We start from the raw sequence: 19,455 nt of genomic DNA, 5'->3' as shown, positions 1-19,455 counted from the left end.
TCGACTATTGAATAACAAACACGTATTCTGTTCGTGGTCCACTAAACGCACAGACTTTATACACCTTTGAATTCCGATAATCATGTTCGCAATCGTAACCAAAGCCCATGAATTGAACTTTTCGTGTGCCATACGGCTGAGAAGTATGATGAAAGAGTATGAAAAAAAAAAAAAATAACATGAGCTCATGACTATACCCCAATTGGGGTAGTCAGAGGTACCTATTGCAAGATTCAAGTACCCACACCTCGCCGAGCTTTCTGTTAGACCAATGTAATAGGCGGGGAGCCATATCACCAAAAAATATTAAGTAGTAAAGTTAATAATTTAAAGACCAAAATAGTCACAACAATTTTATTAATTTGATACCTACTGTATTGATATTAATCAGTCTTTCAAATATTTAACAATGAAGTAATTTTCACATGTTGGGATTTAATAATATAACTTACTATTTACATAGGAGATTTGAAAGTCCAATTTATCTTGCATTAAAATTAAAAATGTACCAACTGCACTGGAATGTTATTATACAAATGTATTTAACTGAATAAATATTCATGTAAACACCTGAACTAATATTAAATACAATAATATAAATTATATGACAGCATATCTTTTGTAATAAATTCATTTATGAACCTTTACCTATCTTTTTGAAATGGAAAGTAAATCAAAAATGGAGAATTGCAGTCCTAATTAATTTAAATTCATAATAAAATAAAAAGTATGCACTAAGTAAGGAAACTTAACATAAATTGTAACTTAACATTTAAGCTACTCTTTTTAATTATTTACTGAAGAACAAAAGTAAGTATTGCTAAATAAAATATCGTCTTTATACAGGATATGTGAACAGCAATGTATGTGAAAAAAACATAGTTTTGAAAGTGCAATTAAAAAACCCTACAGTAGTCTCATAACTAACAAACATTTGGACATGTTGCAACATAATATCTATAGTTCTTCTCATATAGCTGGGATAACAATTTCTTATCAGATTCATGTAGCCACTCATCAGACCCATCACAGCAATCACAAATGCCATCATTAACTTTTCCAGAAGGCACAGTAAGAAGGGCTACGGGCTTTTTCTGGTACTGTGTATCACAGTAGAATATTCCTCTTGGACAAGCGTTCGTACTCGGTTCGTCGGTCCCGTCAGCACAATCACAGAAGTCATCATTCACCCAATCAAAAGGAATATGTTGTTCAGAATTCAAACATTTGAATTCATTCTTGAAATCCGGTCTGTATTTCACCATATTCTTACTTAACACACCTTTTATTGACCCTTGTTCGCTTATAAACTTGTCCGCATCAGAACGTATGTAGATGTAATTATTATTGCCGGTCTCCGATGTGATTTTGAAGAAGAAATACAGCTGATACAGGATAAAACAGGTGAACATACAAATTGATAATAACATGAGGTTTTTCCTCTTCCAGACGACATTATTTGTGTTCATAGTGACTTTGTTACATAACCACTAAGCTATTCTCACGAATTTGATAATTTAAATGTATTCTTATAGCATAAATCGCGTACAATCAACGTTATCATTTGTATTGTACCTATGTTACTATTTATTTTTTTACTAATCAACTTTGACAACTTTCTGACAAGAACTGTCACTATCTTTTTTTTTCTTGAATGACTTCTTGATGACTTCGCCTTCGCATTTAGCCAATCACCAAAGTTAGGGAAACATGGATATAAAATTAACGGAAATTAGTTGTCACTATCGTATGAAAATACTTCATAACAGAAAAAAAATGACTGTGTGCTCATCTGGTCACTCAGTCACAGTCATCCTTACGTACGTCTGATTGATTGTATTGTATCACTCAGTTCTCTCACTGATCCATATCAATGATCTGACAGGACGAAGTTGATTTGACCCAATTTGATCGTTCATTTCTTCATTCATTGGCTGGCTGATAGTGAAGTTTAGAAGTCATTTTGCTGATCTCGTTTTATTTATTTTCATAGTTTCAAGCGTATTTTCTTTCATTTCAAATGGTAAAGAAGTTTCAACGCGTGTGAAATGGATTTCCTGACGGTAGACCGTCCGGTGTCCACCTCGGGGACGGAGAAAACCGAGGGCGAGGCTAAAAACGAAGATCTTGAGGTTTGTCTTCTAACATTCTTACCTGTATTTATTTTTGGCGGCTTGCCATAGGAACACGGAAGGGTTTGGAAAATCTTTAATATTTACGTATTTTGGATGAACCGTTTTTTATATAAATAATTTGCCTTATTTGTTATATTCATTATTTATTATAGTTATTCGTCTCATTATTTTAAAATGCCATTAAAACCCAGTTACTTATGTGTTGGCTGATATAATATTTTATCTATGCAGTGAGATAGCATTGCAGTTTAGTCGTAATTTTATATGTACATATTATTTAGTCTTCAGTATAATAACAGGTTACTAGACTTATGGCCTTGTACCATACCATGTTTTGACCTTAAAGACTTGCCCATTTGCATGTCTGCCTTTCTTATAAATATATACCTACCTAATATATTTTTGTGGCCTTGGGACAGGCCTATGTCCAACAGTGGCCTGCAATGGGCTGATGATGTTGATGAATGTATTCTGAATGGATATACAACTCCAACATTTTGAAGAGGGTGAAGTTTCATCCGAGGATGAAATATTTTGCAGATGAATAGTCATTTAAGTTAAACTTTTCAGATCACCAGATTCATTTCATTACATTTTTTGAATCCCTAGATTCATTACATTGAATTTAATATAGACATAATGTAGTGACTGATAGTATTTAATTTTTTAGGTGGACAACTCAAAGAGTGTGCTGAATAAAATAGCCACCCTATATGCGGAGCAGCTGATGAGCGACCTCACCCTAGAAGTGGGAGGGGTGGGGTACCCGGCACACCGTCTCATTCTGTGTGCGAGCAGTGAAGTTTTCCAGGTATGATGATGATGGCTTGTTTACGAAGATATAAATTCAATTGTAGAACTATTCGGTTTAAAAATATAAGAGAGTGCATTTATTTGGGTGACTCAAGCTCACTCAGTTAGTTACAAACTCTTAAAAACTATTTAATGATGTTTTGAAAATAAATTATTTCTATTTAGTAAGTATTCCTAAACTTTTAACTATAATTTTCATACTGGTTTCAATGTCATTTGAATCATTACATTTCATAATTTATTTATATATAACTACCTCATATTGATGATATTAACTACCTCATATTGCCTAACTCTTACCTACTTTTTGCATATAACTATACCTGCAGGGTACGCACGGCAGCGCGCGAATTATGTGAAGGGCTTCAACCAGTAGACTGACTGAATAAATCTACTGTAGATAAACGTTATTGGTGAAAATTGTGCTGCAAGAGCAGAAACATATTTTCCTATGTTAATTTGCAGGTGATGTTGATGAACCGTGAGTGGAGCGAGTGGCGGGAGAGCCGCATCGTCCTTCAGGAGACTTCCACTGCTGTATCTGTCTTCCCACATTTTCTCAAGTAAATCAAATCAAATATACTTTATTACACAGAACTAAATTTCAACAATCAGACATAACACATGAATACAGTACAATATCAACACTCAACACCAACATAAAACCTATATACCTAAATACTAAACTATATAAATTATAAACTATAAAAATAAACACATTTTTTATGAACAATTTTAACAAAATATAAATGTAAGTACACAGTTTAACGCTTATAACGACAACCAAAGTAATTTAGCTAGATAGACTTTTTTAACATAAATATAAACATCCTATATGTATGAACTCCACTGTTAGGCTCAGTCCTCCTCTCAATCAATGGGAAAACTCTTATGTACTTGTTTTATTTTAAGGTATTTCTACACTGGTCAGATCCGGATATCGCACCAGACTGTGTTGCCAGTATTATCTTTAGCAGATAAATATAATGTTAAGGTAAGTAACTTTTGTACCTAAAATAAATTGTGTGCAAATAATTTAATGTTAAGTATGCTATTGCACAACTTGAAAAATTTCATCAATGTTTATTGTGCCACTCGAACCTGCATGATGCTTTGCATAATATTACCCTTGGATGAGGGCAAAATATGCCATAGAGGAGTTGTTGTTTTAACCAAAGCATTTAATTAGTGAAATTATGGAGACTTTTTATTTAAACTAATATTATTATGGAATTAATAACATAGCATTATGAACTCCAAAAGGCCTAATTTAAATGGGTGTTCCCCAGGGCGCATTCTTTGGTCCTTTACTATTTATAGTATATGAAATGATAGTCTGAAAACCTATCCGGAGCCGATCCGGTTGCTATAGTGGTATGAATTGCTACCACACACTTATTTGGCAGATAAGTTATCAGGCAGTTAATCAGCAAGAGTAAAAATCAGTAAAAGGTTATAAAGGATTATGGTATTTTTTTCACAGGACTTGGTCGCGCTGTGTCTCAGCTACATGTCGCAGCACATCGCACAGGCCGCTAAGTTGGGGCAGCTCATAGCCTGGATGCAATACACCATGGCTTGTGGACACGACGACGTTGCTAAGGTAAGATATGACCTTGAAAATTGAGTAGTTTCCTAGGTCAAAGATAAATTATGAAATATTGATTACTAAATAAAGACACATGTAAAGGTAACAATAAACGTTTTACGGACTAACACCTTGTATACTGTATCGTCGCCTTATAGTGATGTCACCACATTCTGATGCGATTTTCTTCAACAAAACCTTAACACAACAGTCAACACTTGCATTTCAATCCGCTTTAACCAGGATTGAAACTACTGTGCGTGACTTTTCAAAAAGGCGCTTCCGTGGTTTTCACATAAGCCGATTATGTAGGTGTATCTCCTGTGCAGGATTGCCAAAACTTCGTGAAGTGGAACCTAGAGTGGCTGTGGCCAGACATGGAGCTGGAGTCTCTAGAGGGAGATACGCTGCTACAGTTGCTGCAGCAGTCAGACCTGGTGCTGCACAACGAGATGAGCCTCTACCAGTATGTATACCAGGGGGGTTAAAATGGCCACATCGAAAAAAGTAGTATTGCTTTTCGACATTTGTTGACATTACGCAGTTACTGTTATATGAGCAAATGTCAAATTGCAATATTGCTTTTCAGATGAATTGCACCTTTTCTTCGTTCGTGCATCGTGAATGACGCAACTAAAGAGACGCTAGCAAGGTTTCAGTAATACTTTTTGTTTCTTCTCTCAGAAGATTTCTTAAGTGATTGATCGATGAAGATTATCGACTTCGGGGTCATCCAAGGGCGACAGGGGTCAAGGGTGGCCACTGCAATTTATCTAATTCTCTATGGAGATAGGTTGTCTGTGACCTGGTGATCTGCCCCTATTAAATGGCGAAGGTCTGGCTGACGCGGTTTAAAAAAATATTTTAAGTTTATTTTTCCTAAATCTTTTTACAAATATGTGAAGGAAACTTCCCATACGGTTAATACTCACAAACAATCCGTACGTAAACAAAGACTAACTAGAGATATAAAAGGGTTCATTGTCCGCAGTTTTGTGGTCCGATGGCTGAACAAACAGCGTGAGAGACTGGACTTGAGCGAGCTGACGGAAGCTGAGAAGAAGCCGCACTGGGACTCGCTCGTCGCTGCCGTCTTCTCACACGTCAGGTAAGTCCCTGCTCCATAGTAATTTCACTCGAAAATTCGGCTATGTCCATGGCTTATACAAAATCGATCTAAAAGTCCCAACTCATAGTGTCCCCTTAGGTACACTCCAACCCTTACCTGGGGAATTAAAAAGCCACATCAAAGCGATTCATCTAAAAAATCAATATTGCTATTTGACTTTTTATTTGCATTGCGCACTTACTTTTTATAAGCGCAAATGTCAAATAGCAATATTGCTTTTTTATATGAAAAGCTTCGATGTGGCTTTTTTAAGGTGATTCGTTTTCCATACAAAAGTTGATGCAGTGCTACAGGAAAACGGATAGAGGAATATTGTTATAAAACCGATAAATAGTAATATTTTGGTGTATTATTTTCGCAAACTAACAAAAATTTAGGGTCCGAATACGAGAAGTACCATATTTCAGACCCTCAATTTTGATCAATTCTACATTTGTAGTGGTGCAGATTACAGTGTATTTGCTGAGCGTGTAGTGGTGTCAATGTTAGTGTGTGTGCGTGATAGTTTTTTTTTTTCTCTAAAGGCTTTGACTACTTGACAAGTGTGATAGAATGTCAGTGACAATTTATAAAGAGATTTTGTATGAATAAATAAAAAACTAAAAATATTACAATCTGAGAAAAGGAATATTGGAAAAATATTTTTGTTTTAACGCATATTTTTTAAACATTTTTAAATAATGGGTAAGTACCGTGTTTTAAAAGAGGACATATATTATAATAAAAAATCAATACATAAAATGACATGGCTGTATGGGCATAGTTCCCTTTGCCTTACCCTTCGGGGAAAACCAAATCAAAAAGAAAGTTGTTGCATTTGCCGGCCTAAATAGTAGTCATTTATAATTAATTGTTTTTCCATCCAACATACAGATTTATTTATATTCTCTTTGCCGCGGACTTTTTGGTGGGAACGGGAACGGGAAGGTTGCTTTCTTCATTGAATAATCTAAATAATAAATACGAAGTGGTGTTTTGTGGTTAATGATCACATTAAGTTAGTCGGAAAACATTCCCGATAGTATTATTAAATCGGAATATTCAATAAACAAAGTGTACCTATCTATTTTCGCTTTGCGCCAACAAGCCGCTTACTTCGTTTGGGGTTTGGAGTAAGAGTCTGTGTGGGGGCTTAGGTTTCATCATTTCATCATCAAGAAAAAAAAACACAAGACATGGCTGTATGGGCATAGTTCCCTTTGCCTTGCCCTTTGGGAAAAAAAATAAGATAAATTTTGAAATTCTTATGTATAATAAACAAACATCACAGACATCATGACAGATCTAAAACTAACGAAAATCTTTTTTCTTTTTTCTATTTGACTTATTTATGAATTTTAATCAAGAAAACGTGATAATAAGTTCGACAGCAACCAGTTCAGGTCCCCAAAACAGCCCATTTCAGGCCGCGTATATATGGAAATACTACTTCAACACGTCCCAGCCTCGTCATTTTTTAACGTCCTCGTTAAAAAAACGTCCTAACCTGAACTAATTAACCTAACAATAAACACCACGCGTAAATATAAGTCCAGAAATGCGCTGCAAGTCGTCTGGACTGGGCGCGAAAACAACATAAAATTCGATTAGCTGCTAAGTGTCCCGCATGCTATCACCAGCTGTCACTGACATACGTGTAAAGTCCTGCGGATTTTATTGGAACTAAATGACAAGTCATAATAATTATATGCGGATACTGCGACATCAGCGCCGTGCTTGCGGGACGTCCTGAAGCGCTATTACATCTTTCAAACGCGATGCGTCAAAGTTTGAACCGACGCAATTTAGGAAAAATCTACCTTATTATTACTGTACTGTGATCGTTATTTGTAAAATCATACAATACATATACACAATTCTTTATACACAATATAATTATTATGACATATTGTGGACTTTCCGGTAGACCTACACAAATGGAACAATTCAACCATACGTTGTTTTGTTATATCTCAATGGGCTCAGGCAGCGTTTTCGCCGAAAGCTCCAAGTCGGCTATATTTGTAACGATAATTATGTTTGATATTCATCATCATTTTTGAACCATTTTATACAAACAAAAAATACTTGTATAAATTATATACCCCATGAATCACTCTACTCATTGGTGAAAACCGTATGAAAATCCGTTCAGTAGTTTTTTAGTTAGCCGCATGTTCACTGATGCGATTAATGCCTGTTAGAATTTTACAAAATAAAAAATACGGAAATTACGGAAGGTACTTTAGTGCAAAGTACATTATTGTATAATTATAATATTCCTGGTAAAAGTGATACTTTTTGAAAATTCCGTAACAAATAAACGGGTTCGCCAAATTCAATTGTAAAAAAAAATACAAAAAGTAAAAACAATTAAAACATGCACTTGGGGTTTGAACCGTGAAACTTAAGAATGGCGGCGACTGCTTTACCAAATGCGCCATTTAGAAGTTAGAAGTAGACTTCAAATTATGCATCTCTTTTAATAGCTAACCTAGTTCGCATGTGTGTGTGACAGCTTCGTGTTTGTACACAAATTGAAATGACACCAACTTTTGATGCAATGTTTTAATATGATATCTGCAGTAAATACTTCAAAATTGTAGCTTAACTTAAAGATAATGTATGTAAGATTTCGCCACCTAACGTTTCACTGGGTCAGAACTCAACACTAAACGAATAAATGGAAAAAAATACGAAAAATGCAGAAGTAACGCCATCTGCTGACGCAGCGTTACCTAGCTGACTGACACGCATCACCTTAACTCCCCTGTTTAACCTTTGACGGTCCAATAATGGTCCAGATAATGATCCAAATTGTTAGATAGAAAAGAATCGATCGACCTAATATCGACTGATACGTCACTATGCCAATGAACGTCACAACACTAGCTTACTTTGACAGATCTAATTCTTACCGCGCATTGAGACGATTGTTAAATGTTATCTTATTGAAATATAATCAATAATTGTATTGAACTGGTTGTTCTGTTTAACAAAATAAATGAATAAAGAATAACTCTATAATACGTAGTATTTTTGTTTATCCCAAAAGTAAAGAAACCACATAGGAACAGTATAAGTTGTATGCAGTAAAGAATTGTATGTAAATGAGCTTACAGATGGGAAAAATGTGTGTGTGTAAAATCTAATTATATATTTGTGTTTGCAGATTTCCAATGATGTGCCCCAATCAACTAGCCAAGCTGTTGCTCTGTCCCCTCACACAGGAGCACAAGGACTTCTTCATGGAACGAATGGCGATCGCTATGAGCTATCAATCTGGTAACTACCCTCAATAAATTGATGTTCTTCAGAAAAAATCTTACACTAACACTTGGTGTCATAGTTCTAAATTAGATTCGATTTCTCACCTCAAGGTGACTTTATTAATCTGTACATTAATTTAATAATGCAATTAATTATATCTCAGTTCCATACTTTTGCGACGGAAAATTCCACTTGATATCAACTCAGAATCATGGTCTGAATCATCCCCCTCAGTATTCGTTACGATGTTACTGATACCCTGTATAAATAAATGTAATGAAATGAAATGAAATTTATTCTGTGCATGGTATTTAGGTTACAAACAGCTGTTATTTTTCATTGAGTATCACCAAATACTGCCTTTTCAGGCATACACACAGATTATTTAAAAACAATAACAAATAATAATATCAATTTTACAAATAATCTACACACTTAATACATGCTTTCAATTATACACATAAAACCTGTTATTTGTAATCTAATTATTCTTTTACGCTGTAAAAGCATCTATACACACACACACACACACACACACACAACCTTTTTGTAACAGTATTTTTAAATTACTTTTCTCATATTTCTTACTTTTTTTTTTATTATTTACTTTCTTTGTATTGCTCTATTTATAACATTATTAATGACCGTATTCCTGGAGGTGGAGGCCTGGAGACCTATAACACAGGGTACCCTAGTTTAGGCTCCAGCCTCTACAAATATTATTAATGTTCATGTTATAAAATGATTGTAAACTAGTATAAGAACAATGTTATTTGTAGAGGAAATAAATATATTACTTACTTACTTACTTTATCTGGAAGCCAGTATCTGTAAGCATCTATCTGCAACGTCCTTTTTCTCAGGTCAGTACGAGCGCGTGTCAGAAGTCCAGCAAACCGAAGCTGGCCGCATGCTGTTCACCCCTCGCCTCTACACTGAAGACACCTGGGGCTCCATGGTGTCTGTGGACAACTTCCACTCACTCCCCTCCTACCACACGCGAACGTTCATATTCTCGACGCGGCCGGCCATCGCCGACGTGGCTGCTAAAGACCGCTTAGCTGAGTGGACCCTCGACCTCTACCCTAAGGGCGTCTGGTTCCGGAAGAGCTTGCTCATCGTCTGGGGAGGCACTTATGACGTGAGTTTACCAATTTGCAAAAATAGCAATGACTGTGATCTGTTATACTTAATTAAGGAAATCGTATATTGTACTAGTAAAAAATATTTAATGATTAATTTTAAATATGTATAATTACCGTGCTTCGGAGGGCACGTTAAGCCGTGGGTCCCGCCTATTAGCCGTAAAACTACCTCCACCAACCCGCAGTGGAGCAGCGTGGTGGAATATGCTCCATACCCCCTCTGATTGATTGAGGGGAGGCCTGTGCCCAGCAGTGGGACGTATATAGGCTATTTATGTTTATATTTTATGTATAAATAAGTCCCCAATTCTGTCGCATTAGGTTAGCCTGTAAAGATAGTTGTTGTGAATGAAATAAATAAATAAATTTTGTCTTTGGAGTTGTCTATATTCAGATCTGTTTGGTCCAGTCACAATACAATACAATACAAATACACTTTATTGCACCAAAATAAAAAGAAATAATTACAAAAAGTCTCTTAACTAAGTACATGGCAAATGGCGGCCTTATCGCTTAAAGCGATTTCTTCCAGACAACCATAAGGTGAGGGAAAATGTAAAAAAAATTGAAAGTCACTTGAAGGTTGGAGATAATATATTCTAAATGTCTGAATCAGTTGATCATGGTTGTTATTTTAGATGCAATAATCTTTGGACTCCAAGGTTCAAACCAAGTTTAGGACAGACGGAATGGTTATATGTGCAAATCTAGAGCAATATGTTTAAGGGGTTTTCGGAAAATTCCACTTGATATAAACTCAGAATCATGGTCTGAATCATCCCTCAAAGTTTTCGTTCATCATCATCATCAGCCCATTAACGTCCCCACTGCTGGGGCACGGGCCTTCCCTATGGATGGATAGGGAGATCCGGCCTTAAACCATCACGCGGGCCCAGTGCGGATTGATGGTTATTAACGACTGCTAATGCAACCGGGACCAATCAATGGCTTAACGTGCCTTCCGAAGCACGGAGGAGCTCGAGATGAAAACGTTTTTTTTGTGGTCACCCATCCTATGACCGCCCTTTGCGAAAGTTGCTTAACTTCAACAATCGCAGACCGAGCTCGTTTACCGCTGCGCCACCGAGCTCCTCGTTACGTTAAGTTTTCGTTACGATGGCACTAACACCTTGTATATGCCTGCATTCGAGGGTAATCACAAAATAATTTCATTCTACCTGATACTTTACACACGGGTTGTAACTACCGCAGGTGCCAGAGGTGGTCCTCCGGACAGTGAGGATCTCGATCACATGCCAGAGCTGCCCGGAGTCCACTACCAACCAGTATGGGGAGCCCGAACAGTTGGAACCTGATGTCAGGGTTAAGGTCAGTGATGCAGTACATTTTACATCGTCATTCATCATCATCAATTTAAGAGCCACGCTCTTGTCAGTGCAGCATTTTCCATGCTACTTTTTAGGGAAAAATAGGGCAGTGGTTTCCCTCTTGCCTTCCGTCCCGCAGTACTCTGTATGAGGCAAGTGGGATGGCGCCCAGAGTAGTCTATTACAAAGCCATACTAGGACTCCTGTCCTCCGCCTCGTCATCGTCATTACCAATGTGTATTATAACAGAGTGCCGATTCTGACTACTAACATAATATAAGCTCACGATAGCCCTCTTCTTCTATCGTGTGGGTTGTGAGGTGGATTACCAACCCCATCAACCCTGGTGTCAGGGTTATTATTGAACCGCCATAGGCCCCTGACATGACATGACATGACATGTAACGACTACGTACTTACATCAGTAAGTAAGTAGAAACTAGGGATCACAAAATGATTTTTGTGATATGTCCCCACCGGGATTCGAACCCGGGGCCTCCGGATCGTGAGTCCAACGCTCAACCACTGGACCACAAAGGCCGAGATGTGGGTAATAACTAGATCGAAACCCGAAACGTGTACACGGCAGGAATAGTATATTTTGTAACCACTCAATTGTATTATTATCCATTACAGATCGGTATACTAGTCTGGGGTGTACAGAAAGGCGTGGAACATGTTTCTTCTGTGGTAGAACGAGTACACAGATTTTCCGCACAAAATAGGTAAGAAGCAAACTAAAAGCTGAGGGGTTAAAATGGCCAAATCGAAGCAATTCATCTAAGAAAGCAATATTGCAATTTGACATTTGCGCATATAAAAGTAAGTGCGCAATGCAAACAACTGTCAAAAAGCAATATTGCTTTCTTAGATGAATTGCTTTTATGTGGCCATTTTAACCCCCCTGTTTTCAGAGAAGACCTTTGAACACCGATGGTCATTAACATTACGTTGTCGTTTGTTCATTAATTCCTCCGGTTAGAACTGCCGTAAAATAAGTATATTCAGTGTGGCGTAAGTAAAGGACAGCACTATTTTTGAAGCTATCTCATTTTTTTTGTTTTGGTTTTCCCCGAAGGGGAAGGCAAAGGGAACTATGCCCATACAGCCATGTCTGACGTATTTTTTTTCGAAACCTAAGCCCCCACCCTCGGAGTAGACTCCTACTCCGAACCCCAAACGAATTAACTCAAAAGTCCGCATAAACTTTTGAGTTATGAAGCGGCTTCCTGGCACGAAGCGAAAATAGGCAGATACACTTTGTTTATTGAATACTCCACTATAATAACACTCGCGAATGTCTTCCGACTAACTTAATGCGATCATTAACCATAAAATACCACTTCGTATTAATTATTTAGATTATTCAATGAAGAAAGCAACTGTCCCGTTCCCGTTTCCCGCCAAAAAGCCTGAAGCTATCTGAGTCGGAATGAGGAATTGGGCGCATTAGGGCTAATTCTCATTATGGCAACCGACTCGCAAATGGCCTGCTTCTCATTATGGTCATGTATTGTGCAGGGTGCTGAACATAGACGGTGCGCTGGACTTCGACCAGCTCAACACGCCGCTGTACAGCCCCGCCGCCGGCTGCGCGCCCCACGCCGGCAACACCGCCGCCAAACCACAAGGGTGGGACAACCATATATTTACCTTCTCTCTTCCTCTTATCGTGTTGATTGTGACGTGTATTACCAACCTCACCAGCCCTGGTGTCAGGGTTATATAATAACATACTTGAAATAAAATAAAAAACAAATGAGAAATAGATTGAGTACAAATCTCTTCCAGGCAACCTTTGTTATTATTAAGGTTAAGACCCCTTTAAAAATCAATACAGATGCGCAGATCATACCACTCTAATGAAACTTTAATCACTAATAACAATCAACATAATTCCAACTAGTTTGTCGACATGCGGAGTCTTAAGTTTTACCTAGAGTTTGTCGACATGCGGTATGAGTTCTAATTAGAGTTTGTCGACACGCGGTGTCTGAGTTCTAACTAGAATTTTTCGACATGCGGTATCTGAGTTCTACCTACAGTTTGTTGACTGGCGGTGTCTGAGTTTTAACTAGAGTTTGACGACACGCGGTGTCTGGGTTCTAACAAGAATTTTTCGACATGCGGTATCTGAGTTCTACCTACAGTTTAACTAGAGTTTGTCGGCACGCGGTGTTTGAGTTCTAACTAGATTTTGTTGACAGGAGGTGTCCAAAATGCTCGGATAGCTGCGAGTACCCAGAGCCCCGACATTTGCTGGGAACAAACCGGGATCAGTTGAGGGTAAGCTATCACTAGTGACTGTACTATATTATAGGCAGAGACTACGAAGTTCCTTTACGGCAAATTTGTTAGTTTTACTAACGTCAAAAAGCGAAATATGTTTGCTAGAAATTTGTATGAAAAAGCACAATCTGACGTCTTAGAAAAGCGTGATAAAATGTCGGACTTATTATTACGTTATATTTTCTTTATAAGAAAAAAGAAAATGTTTTTCGTTAGTTTTAGATCTGTTTTTTTAAAATACATAACTTGATTTATTTTTGAGATACTACCCAATAGGGTATTTGACTATGTCAAAGATAAATTATAAAATGCTAATCTAGAAATAGAAGTCAGTCTAAAATGATCAAAAATCAATCTCATTTTACTTTTCGACTTATTTTCGAATTTTATTTACGAATTAAGTAGCAATGAGTACGACGTTTGACCGCTTCCATTGATGACGTCACAGGACAGTATTTCCATACAAACTCCAAAGGAAACTTTCGTTTTGACGTTTCGTAAAAAGTGTCTCATTTGACTAGGTTGTCAAGAAGCATGTTATAATGGAATATCCATTACCACTTCATCATCTGCATTCTTGACATGTCTTTGCAGATACAAGTGGTGATCGTGCCCCTGACGGACTACTGCCACGTGGGCGCGCCCGACGGCGTGGTCGGATGACGTGGTCGCCGCGCGCCCACGGCGCCCACTGCGCCCACGTGAGGGAAAGACCTCATTTCTTGAATGGACATTTCAAAGTAGATAACATAAAACGCCTGTAAGTCCTAATAGGGTGGGTAGAACTGCCACACTTGACCTTGAAGTGTTAGTATGGATTTTGTGGCTTATTTTATGCGCGGGAAGATAATTCTATGGTACAAGAAAACAAGGTATTCTCCCCAGACTCCTTATAAACATTTCATTCTTATTGCCGCTATAGGAGTGAGGGTGACAGACAATTCGCGCGCGGTCTCTCTTACTCCTTAGCGGCTTACGGACATTTAGACTAATGAAGTCCCAGAGCGGTCTATGACTTAGCTTTACTTTAGAGAAGTTATTCTGGCATTACATAAATACAGGGTGTTAGTGACATCGTAACGAAAACTTTGAGGGATAATTCTGGCCATGATTCGGAGTTGATATCAACTAATTTAAAAAATAATTAAAAAAAAAAATCATGAATCGACGGAAAATTCCACTTGATATTAACTCAGAATCATGGTCTGAATCATCCCCCTCAGTATTCGTTACGATGTCACTAACACCCTGTATATAAACTCACGCCTATTTCCCACCGGAGTAAACAGAGAATATGGAATTCCATTTACTTCGATTCTGACACACTTCTCTTCTCTTCTTTTTCTTCTATTCTGGTATTAAATAGTCTGTTTTAAGGAGACTTTGGAATGTGTTGAGGTCACAACCACGGAAAAAAAGAAAAAAAAAAAGCTCTAACGCATATTGTATGAGAACCGCTATCACCGGTTCAACTCCACTCTCTTTTACTCCTTCTGGAAAGAGAAAACTACTATAGCTCTGCTGCTTCTCAAATTCCATATCCACTTTACCGGTAATGTATATTTTATGTGATATTTTCGTAAAGTAATGCATACAGAAGTATTTTTTTGATGATTTGGCAAGGGTGTGCTGCCGCCAAAGGATGTTTTCGGGGTACCGAACTGAGCATAGTACCCCGCTAGCCACAAGTTGTTAGTGTGACTAGGGATCGACGATCCGACGGTGTTATGTTGAAAGTTGTATATATGCGTCTTGCTGTGAAAACTTCGATATCGCGTTTCACGACTGCTTGAAAACTGCATTATTGAATGTGGCGCCATCTGTTGCATGTGAGCGGAACTAGGTGGCCAACTAGTTGGGTCCGCTACATTATAGTGGAGCTCCGTGAGTCGTAAAGTTTGCGAACGAGTGGAGTGCAAAGTTGAAGTATGAACTATTTGCTCATACTTGTATGGCGCGCGTTTCGCGCTCACTTGGCCCTTACAACCTCTTTCTTCTATTCCGTGGTCACAACTCATCACTCGATTACCATAATACTAGCGACCCGCCCCGGCTTCGCGCGGGTGCAATGCTGAGGAAAAAATTATCTACTACATCACAATAAAAACCTCAAAAATAATAGTATTTCTCCACTATTTAATGGATGTTATTATACATATAAACCTTCCTCTTGAATCACTGTATCTATTAAAAAAAATCGCATCAAAATCCGTTGCGTAGTTTTAAAGATTTAAGCGTACATAGGGATATAGGGACAGATAAAGCGACTTTGTTTTATACTATAGACTCTATAGTATGATTGCTATTGGCTACAATATATCACTCTATACTATAGCGGCTAATGGCGGCTATTTCGGTTAATGTAGCATTCTACTAATGATAGAATTTTGAAAATCAGTTGAGTAGTTCCATAGATTATCTCTTTCAAACTCAAAAACTTACATACCTCTTTATAATATTAGTATAGAATTGTAGATAATATGGATATAGATAGATTATGGTGCTGATTCCTGATGAGACCCAGGAGCGGACCAGCCTGCCTCCCAGAGAACCTGGAACCGCCCATGAAGACACCAACTTAATTTTAATTATATTTGGCGCCTCTAAAAGTAGCTCTATCTCTGTCTTGCACTCGTCGTAAGTGAGAGACGGCACTATTAGGGCTGTCAGATTAAAATAAAATTAAGTTTTGTCTTGATTCAACACTATTCTTTGAAACATGGTCTCAGACTATGTAGATTAGTAATGATTGGAGATGTTATGTATTTTGGCTTTCAATATTTGACAAATAGAGACAAGGAGTATGTATACATATTTTAGTTTTAGTTGTACCTTGTAAAACGTAACGTGTTTAATTAGAACAGGGCAGATATATAGTACATCGCCTAGTGCGAAAGAGACGAGAGACATGTCACTAATGTTACGTTTTAAACGATGTTGTGTTCTACTCAAAATAAAGGAAATTATTTAAAACATACGTAGGCAGCTAGTTATTAAGATTTTATATAGAAGAAATAAATATTTAAGCTCACGACTCTATTCCTAATTGGAGTGGTCATGAGGCACTTACATCGTAAGATGAACTAAGTATCCGTGCTTCACCGAGCTTTTTTGTAGACCAAAGTAGTAGGTGGTGAAATAAATAAAATGCATATTATATTCCTATTGCAGATCCTTTTCATATAAGGCAGTAAATAATATCTATTAGAACTTGTTTAAATTATAATGGTACTAATCCCTGTAGACACTGGTGCTAATTCCTGTAAATACCATCTAATTTTATTTTAAGTTATATCTGTCATTTTCTGATCTGCCGAAAAGGAAAGGGACAGGTAATCGACAAGCATAAAATTTATGGAACACACGTCAATTTTAAGCACAAATCTAAAACAACCGTCTAAAAATTTTACATTGGCCCTATAGAATTAAGTTGACAGCACACGTCCAACGGTTTGCGAGCGAGCGAGATACCTTTTGATTCGTCCGGGTTATTCATTCATTTACTCATTCTTCCTAAAATTAAGAGCTGTCAATCATCCGTCCCTTTCCTTTTCGGCGGATAAGAAAATGGCAGGTATAACTTAAAGTAAAATTAGGAGGTGTCTGCAGGAATCGGGGCCACTATCAAATTTTAAGTTATACCTGTCATTTCCTTATGCCCCGAAAAGAAAAAGGACGGCTAATCGTCAGGCATAAAATTTAAGGAAAAAATAATTTCAAGCACAAATCTAAAACAACTCTACTTCAACTTCATCTTTTTTCTTGTTTACGTTCAGAAACGATGATTCTTAAAACAACCCTATAAAGTTTTTACATTAGTCAATAACCCGACAAAGTTCAGTTGACAGCAAACATCAAACAGTTTGCTTACCAGCGTGATACCTATTTGATTTGTTCATTCTTTTTTAAATTAACGGCTGTCAATCATCCGTCCCTTTTCGGAATAAGAAAATGACAGGTATGACAAAATAAAATTAGATGGTGTCTATAGGAATTATCACCAATATCGTGTTTATTTTAATAAACTTTATGTAATTTCGTTATTTCTTAATTTTCATCTTTATAGGGTAACCTATTAAGTCAAATTTTATTTTTATACTTTCAGCACAGTTTGTACTTATCCGCCTTTAGTGAAATTACATTCCGATTTGATTTTTGATAACGTAACCTCGCAATAGACACGCAAGTTTCAATGTAAGTAAAAAATTGTGGGCTCAATTTTTACCCGGATTGAAATGAGAGAAATCGAGGTTTTGTTGAAGAAATTCACGCGGAGATGGGTGGAGTAGACCGGAGATGTGCGGATTTGACCAATCACAGCGTTCGAGAGAGCGAAAAACGAAGATGCTCTGTCACTCTCTCCCTCGCGGTGATTGGTCGATTTCTGCACATCTCCGCTCCTCTCCGCCCAACTCCGCGTCAATAAAAACGCAGCCTAAGATTATTTCGCTAAAGGCGACAATGGCGCTAATTCCAGTACAGTCATGAGCAATATAATGTACCCACTTTAGGACTCTGTCGCACTAACATATTTGACATTTAGTGAGACTTAAGAGTTCAATTTGTCAAAAAATGTAATGTGACATGGTACCAAAGTGTATACATATTATTAATGCTCGTGACCGTACACACCATCTAATTTTATTTTAAGTTATACCTGTCATTTTTTTATCCGCCGTAAAGGAAAATGACAGGTAATCGACAAGCATAAAATTTATGGAACACATCTCAATTTTAGGCAGATATTAAAAAAACCCTTCCAAAATTTTATATTGGCCAATAACCCGATATACTTAAGTTGATAGCACACGTTAAACGGATTGCGTATGAACGAAATGCTTATTTTAATCGTCCGGGTTATTCATTAAATTTAAAATTCAATCATCCAGTTGTCAATCATCCGTCCCTTTCCTTTTCGGCGGATAAGAAGATGATGGGTATAACTTAAAATAAATTTAGGATGTTTTTGCAGGAATCGGGGCCATTATTTTATTTGTTTGCGAATTAATCATAAAAACCTATTCTTCCAATGTGAGTTATTGTTGTCTATATTTTTTTATTATTAACATGTTCACTATGTAATTGATAATTAGATGTCGACCCCTCACGTGCAATGTTATTTTTCGATAAACACGATACATTATGGCATGAAAAAATGTGCCCCACATATGGGTCATGAACTCCAATTTGCCTCATATGTGGTTCATACACTGTGAACGTGTTGATTGTACATGTGATTTCCTCCATGTTGTAGGCGTGCTCCGGTCCGCCGGTGGCCCATGTTGCTTTATAATTGTGTGCAATATTTTATCCTTGATAATTGTAAAGTATTGTTCTAGGATGCATAATAAACCTGTTACGACATTTTATACTATTTGTTTTTATTTCTGAAGGCCTACCGACTGGTGCAAATTTAGGGTTGAATCAGATCTACTGAAGAAGTCGGGTAACAAGGACAAATAATACAACAATGTTTCCAAAATATTTTTATACAGCGAATGCAAATAAAATATAGTTCATTTTACAAATAACACCTCCATAGATTTTCTACATCACTGGGAATTGGGCAATAGACAAATCTGAATTGATCGATAGATACATTACAACATCTAAAATGTAAGCTGATTATTATCAATAACTCGATGGACAATTTTTTTACCATACTTTATGCAATCCAGAAACAGAATCATTTATTCAACGTAATCGTAGATAAACTTGTTGAAGATCAATTTAACATTTTTGAATCTACGTCATTTCTCAAGGTGTTATGGCTGAGAAG

The 19,455-nt window shown here is 37.1% G+C and overlaps 2 protein-coding genes across 2 annotated transcripts; one reads left to right on the top strand and one right to left on the bottom strand.

The window, feature by feature from the left end:
* Nucleotides 1-340: 340 nt before the first annotated feature.
* LOC126370005 (uncharacterized) lies at nt 341-1,625 on the bottom strand. Its single transcript, XM_050014626.1, has one exon. It carries the CDS (start codon nt 1,467-1,469, stop codon nt 924-926), a length of 546 nt encoding a protein of 181 aa, XP_049870583.1. The 5' UTR covers nt 1,470-1,625; the 3' UTR covers nt 341-923.
* Nucleotides 1,626-1,923: 298 nt separating this feature from the next.
* On the top strand, nt 1,924-19,045 carry LOC126369950 (BTB/POZ domain-containing protein 17). Its single transcript, XM_050014553.1, has 14 exons — nt 1,924-2,132; nt 2,806-2,946; nt 3,414-3,511; nt 3,861-3,942; nt 4,432-4,551; nt 4,866-5,002; nt 5,528-5,644; nt 8,817-8,929; nt 9,778-10,055; nt 11,272-11,388; nt 12,024-12,112; nt 12,909-13,019; nt 13,595-13,673; nt 14,271-19,045. The coding sequence occupies exons 1-14, from the start codon at nt 2,049-2,051 to the stop codon at nt 14,337-14,339; spliced, it is 1,635 nt and encodes a 544-aa protein (XP_049870510.1). The 5' UTR covers nt 1,924-2,048; the 3' UTR covers nt 14,340-19,045.
* The last annotated feature ends 410 nt before the right edge of the window (nt 19,046-19,455 follow it).

Source organism: Pectinophora gossypiella, chromosome 10 (assembly GCF_024362695.1).
Source record: "Pectinophora gossypiella chromosome 10, ilPecGoss1.1, whole genome shotgun sequence".
In the NCBI taxonomy this organism is placed as follows: Eukaryota; Metazoa; Arthropoda; class Insecta; order Lepidoptera; family Gelechiidae; genus Pectinophora; species Pectinophora gossypiella.
This window is presented reverse-complemented; position numbering and strand designations above follow the sequence as displayed.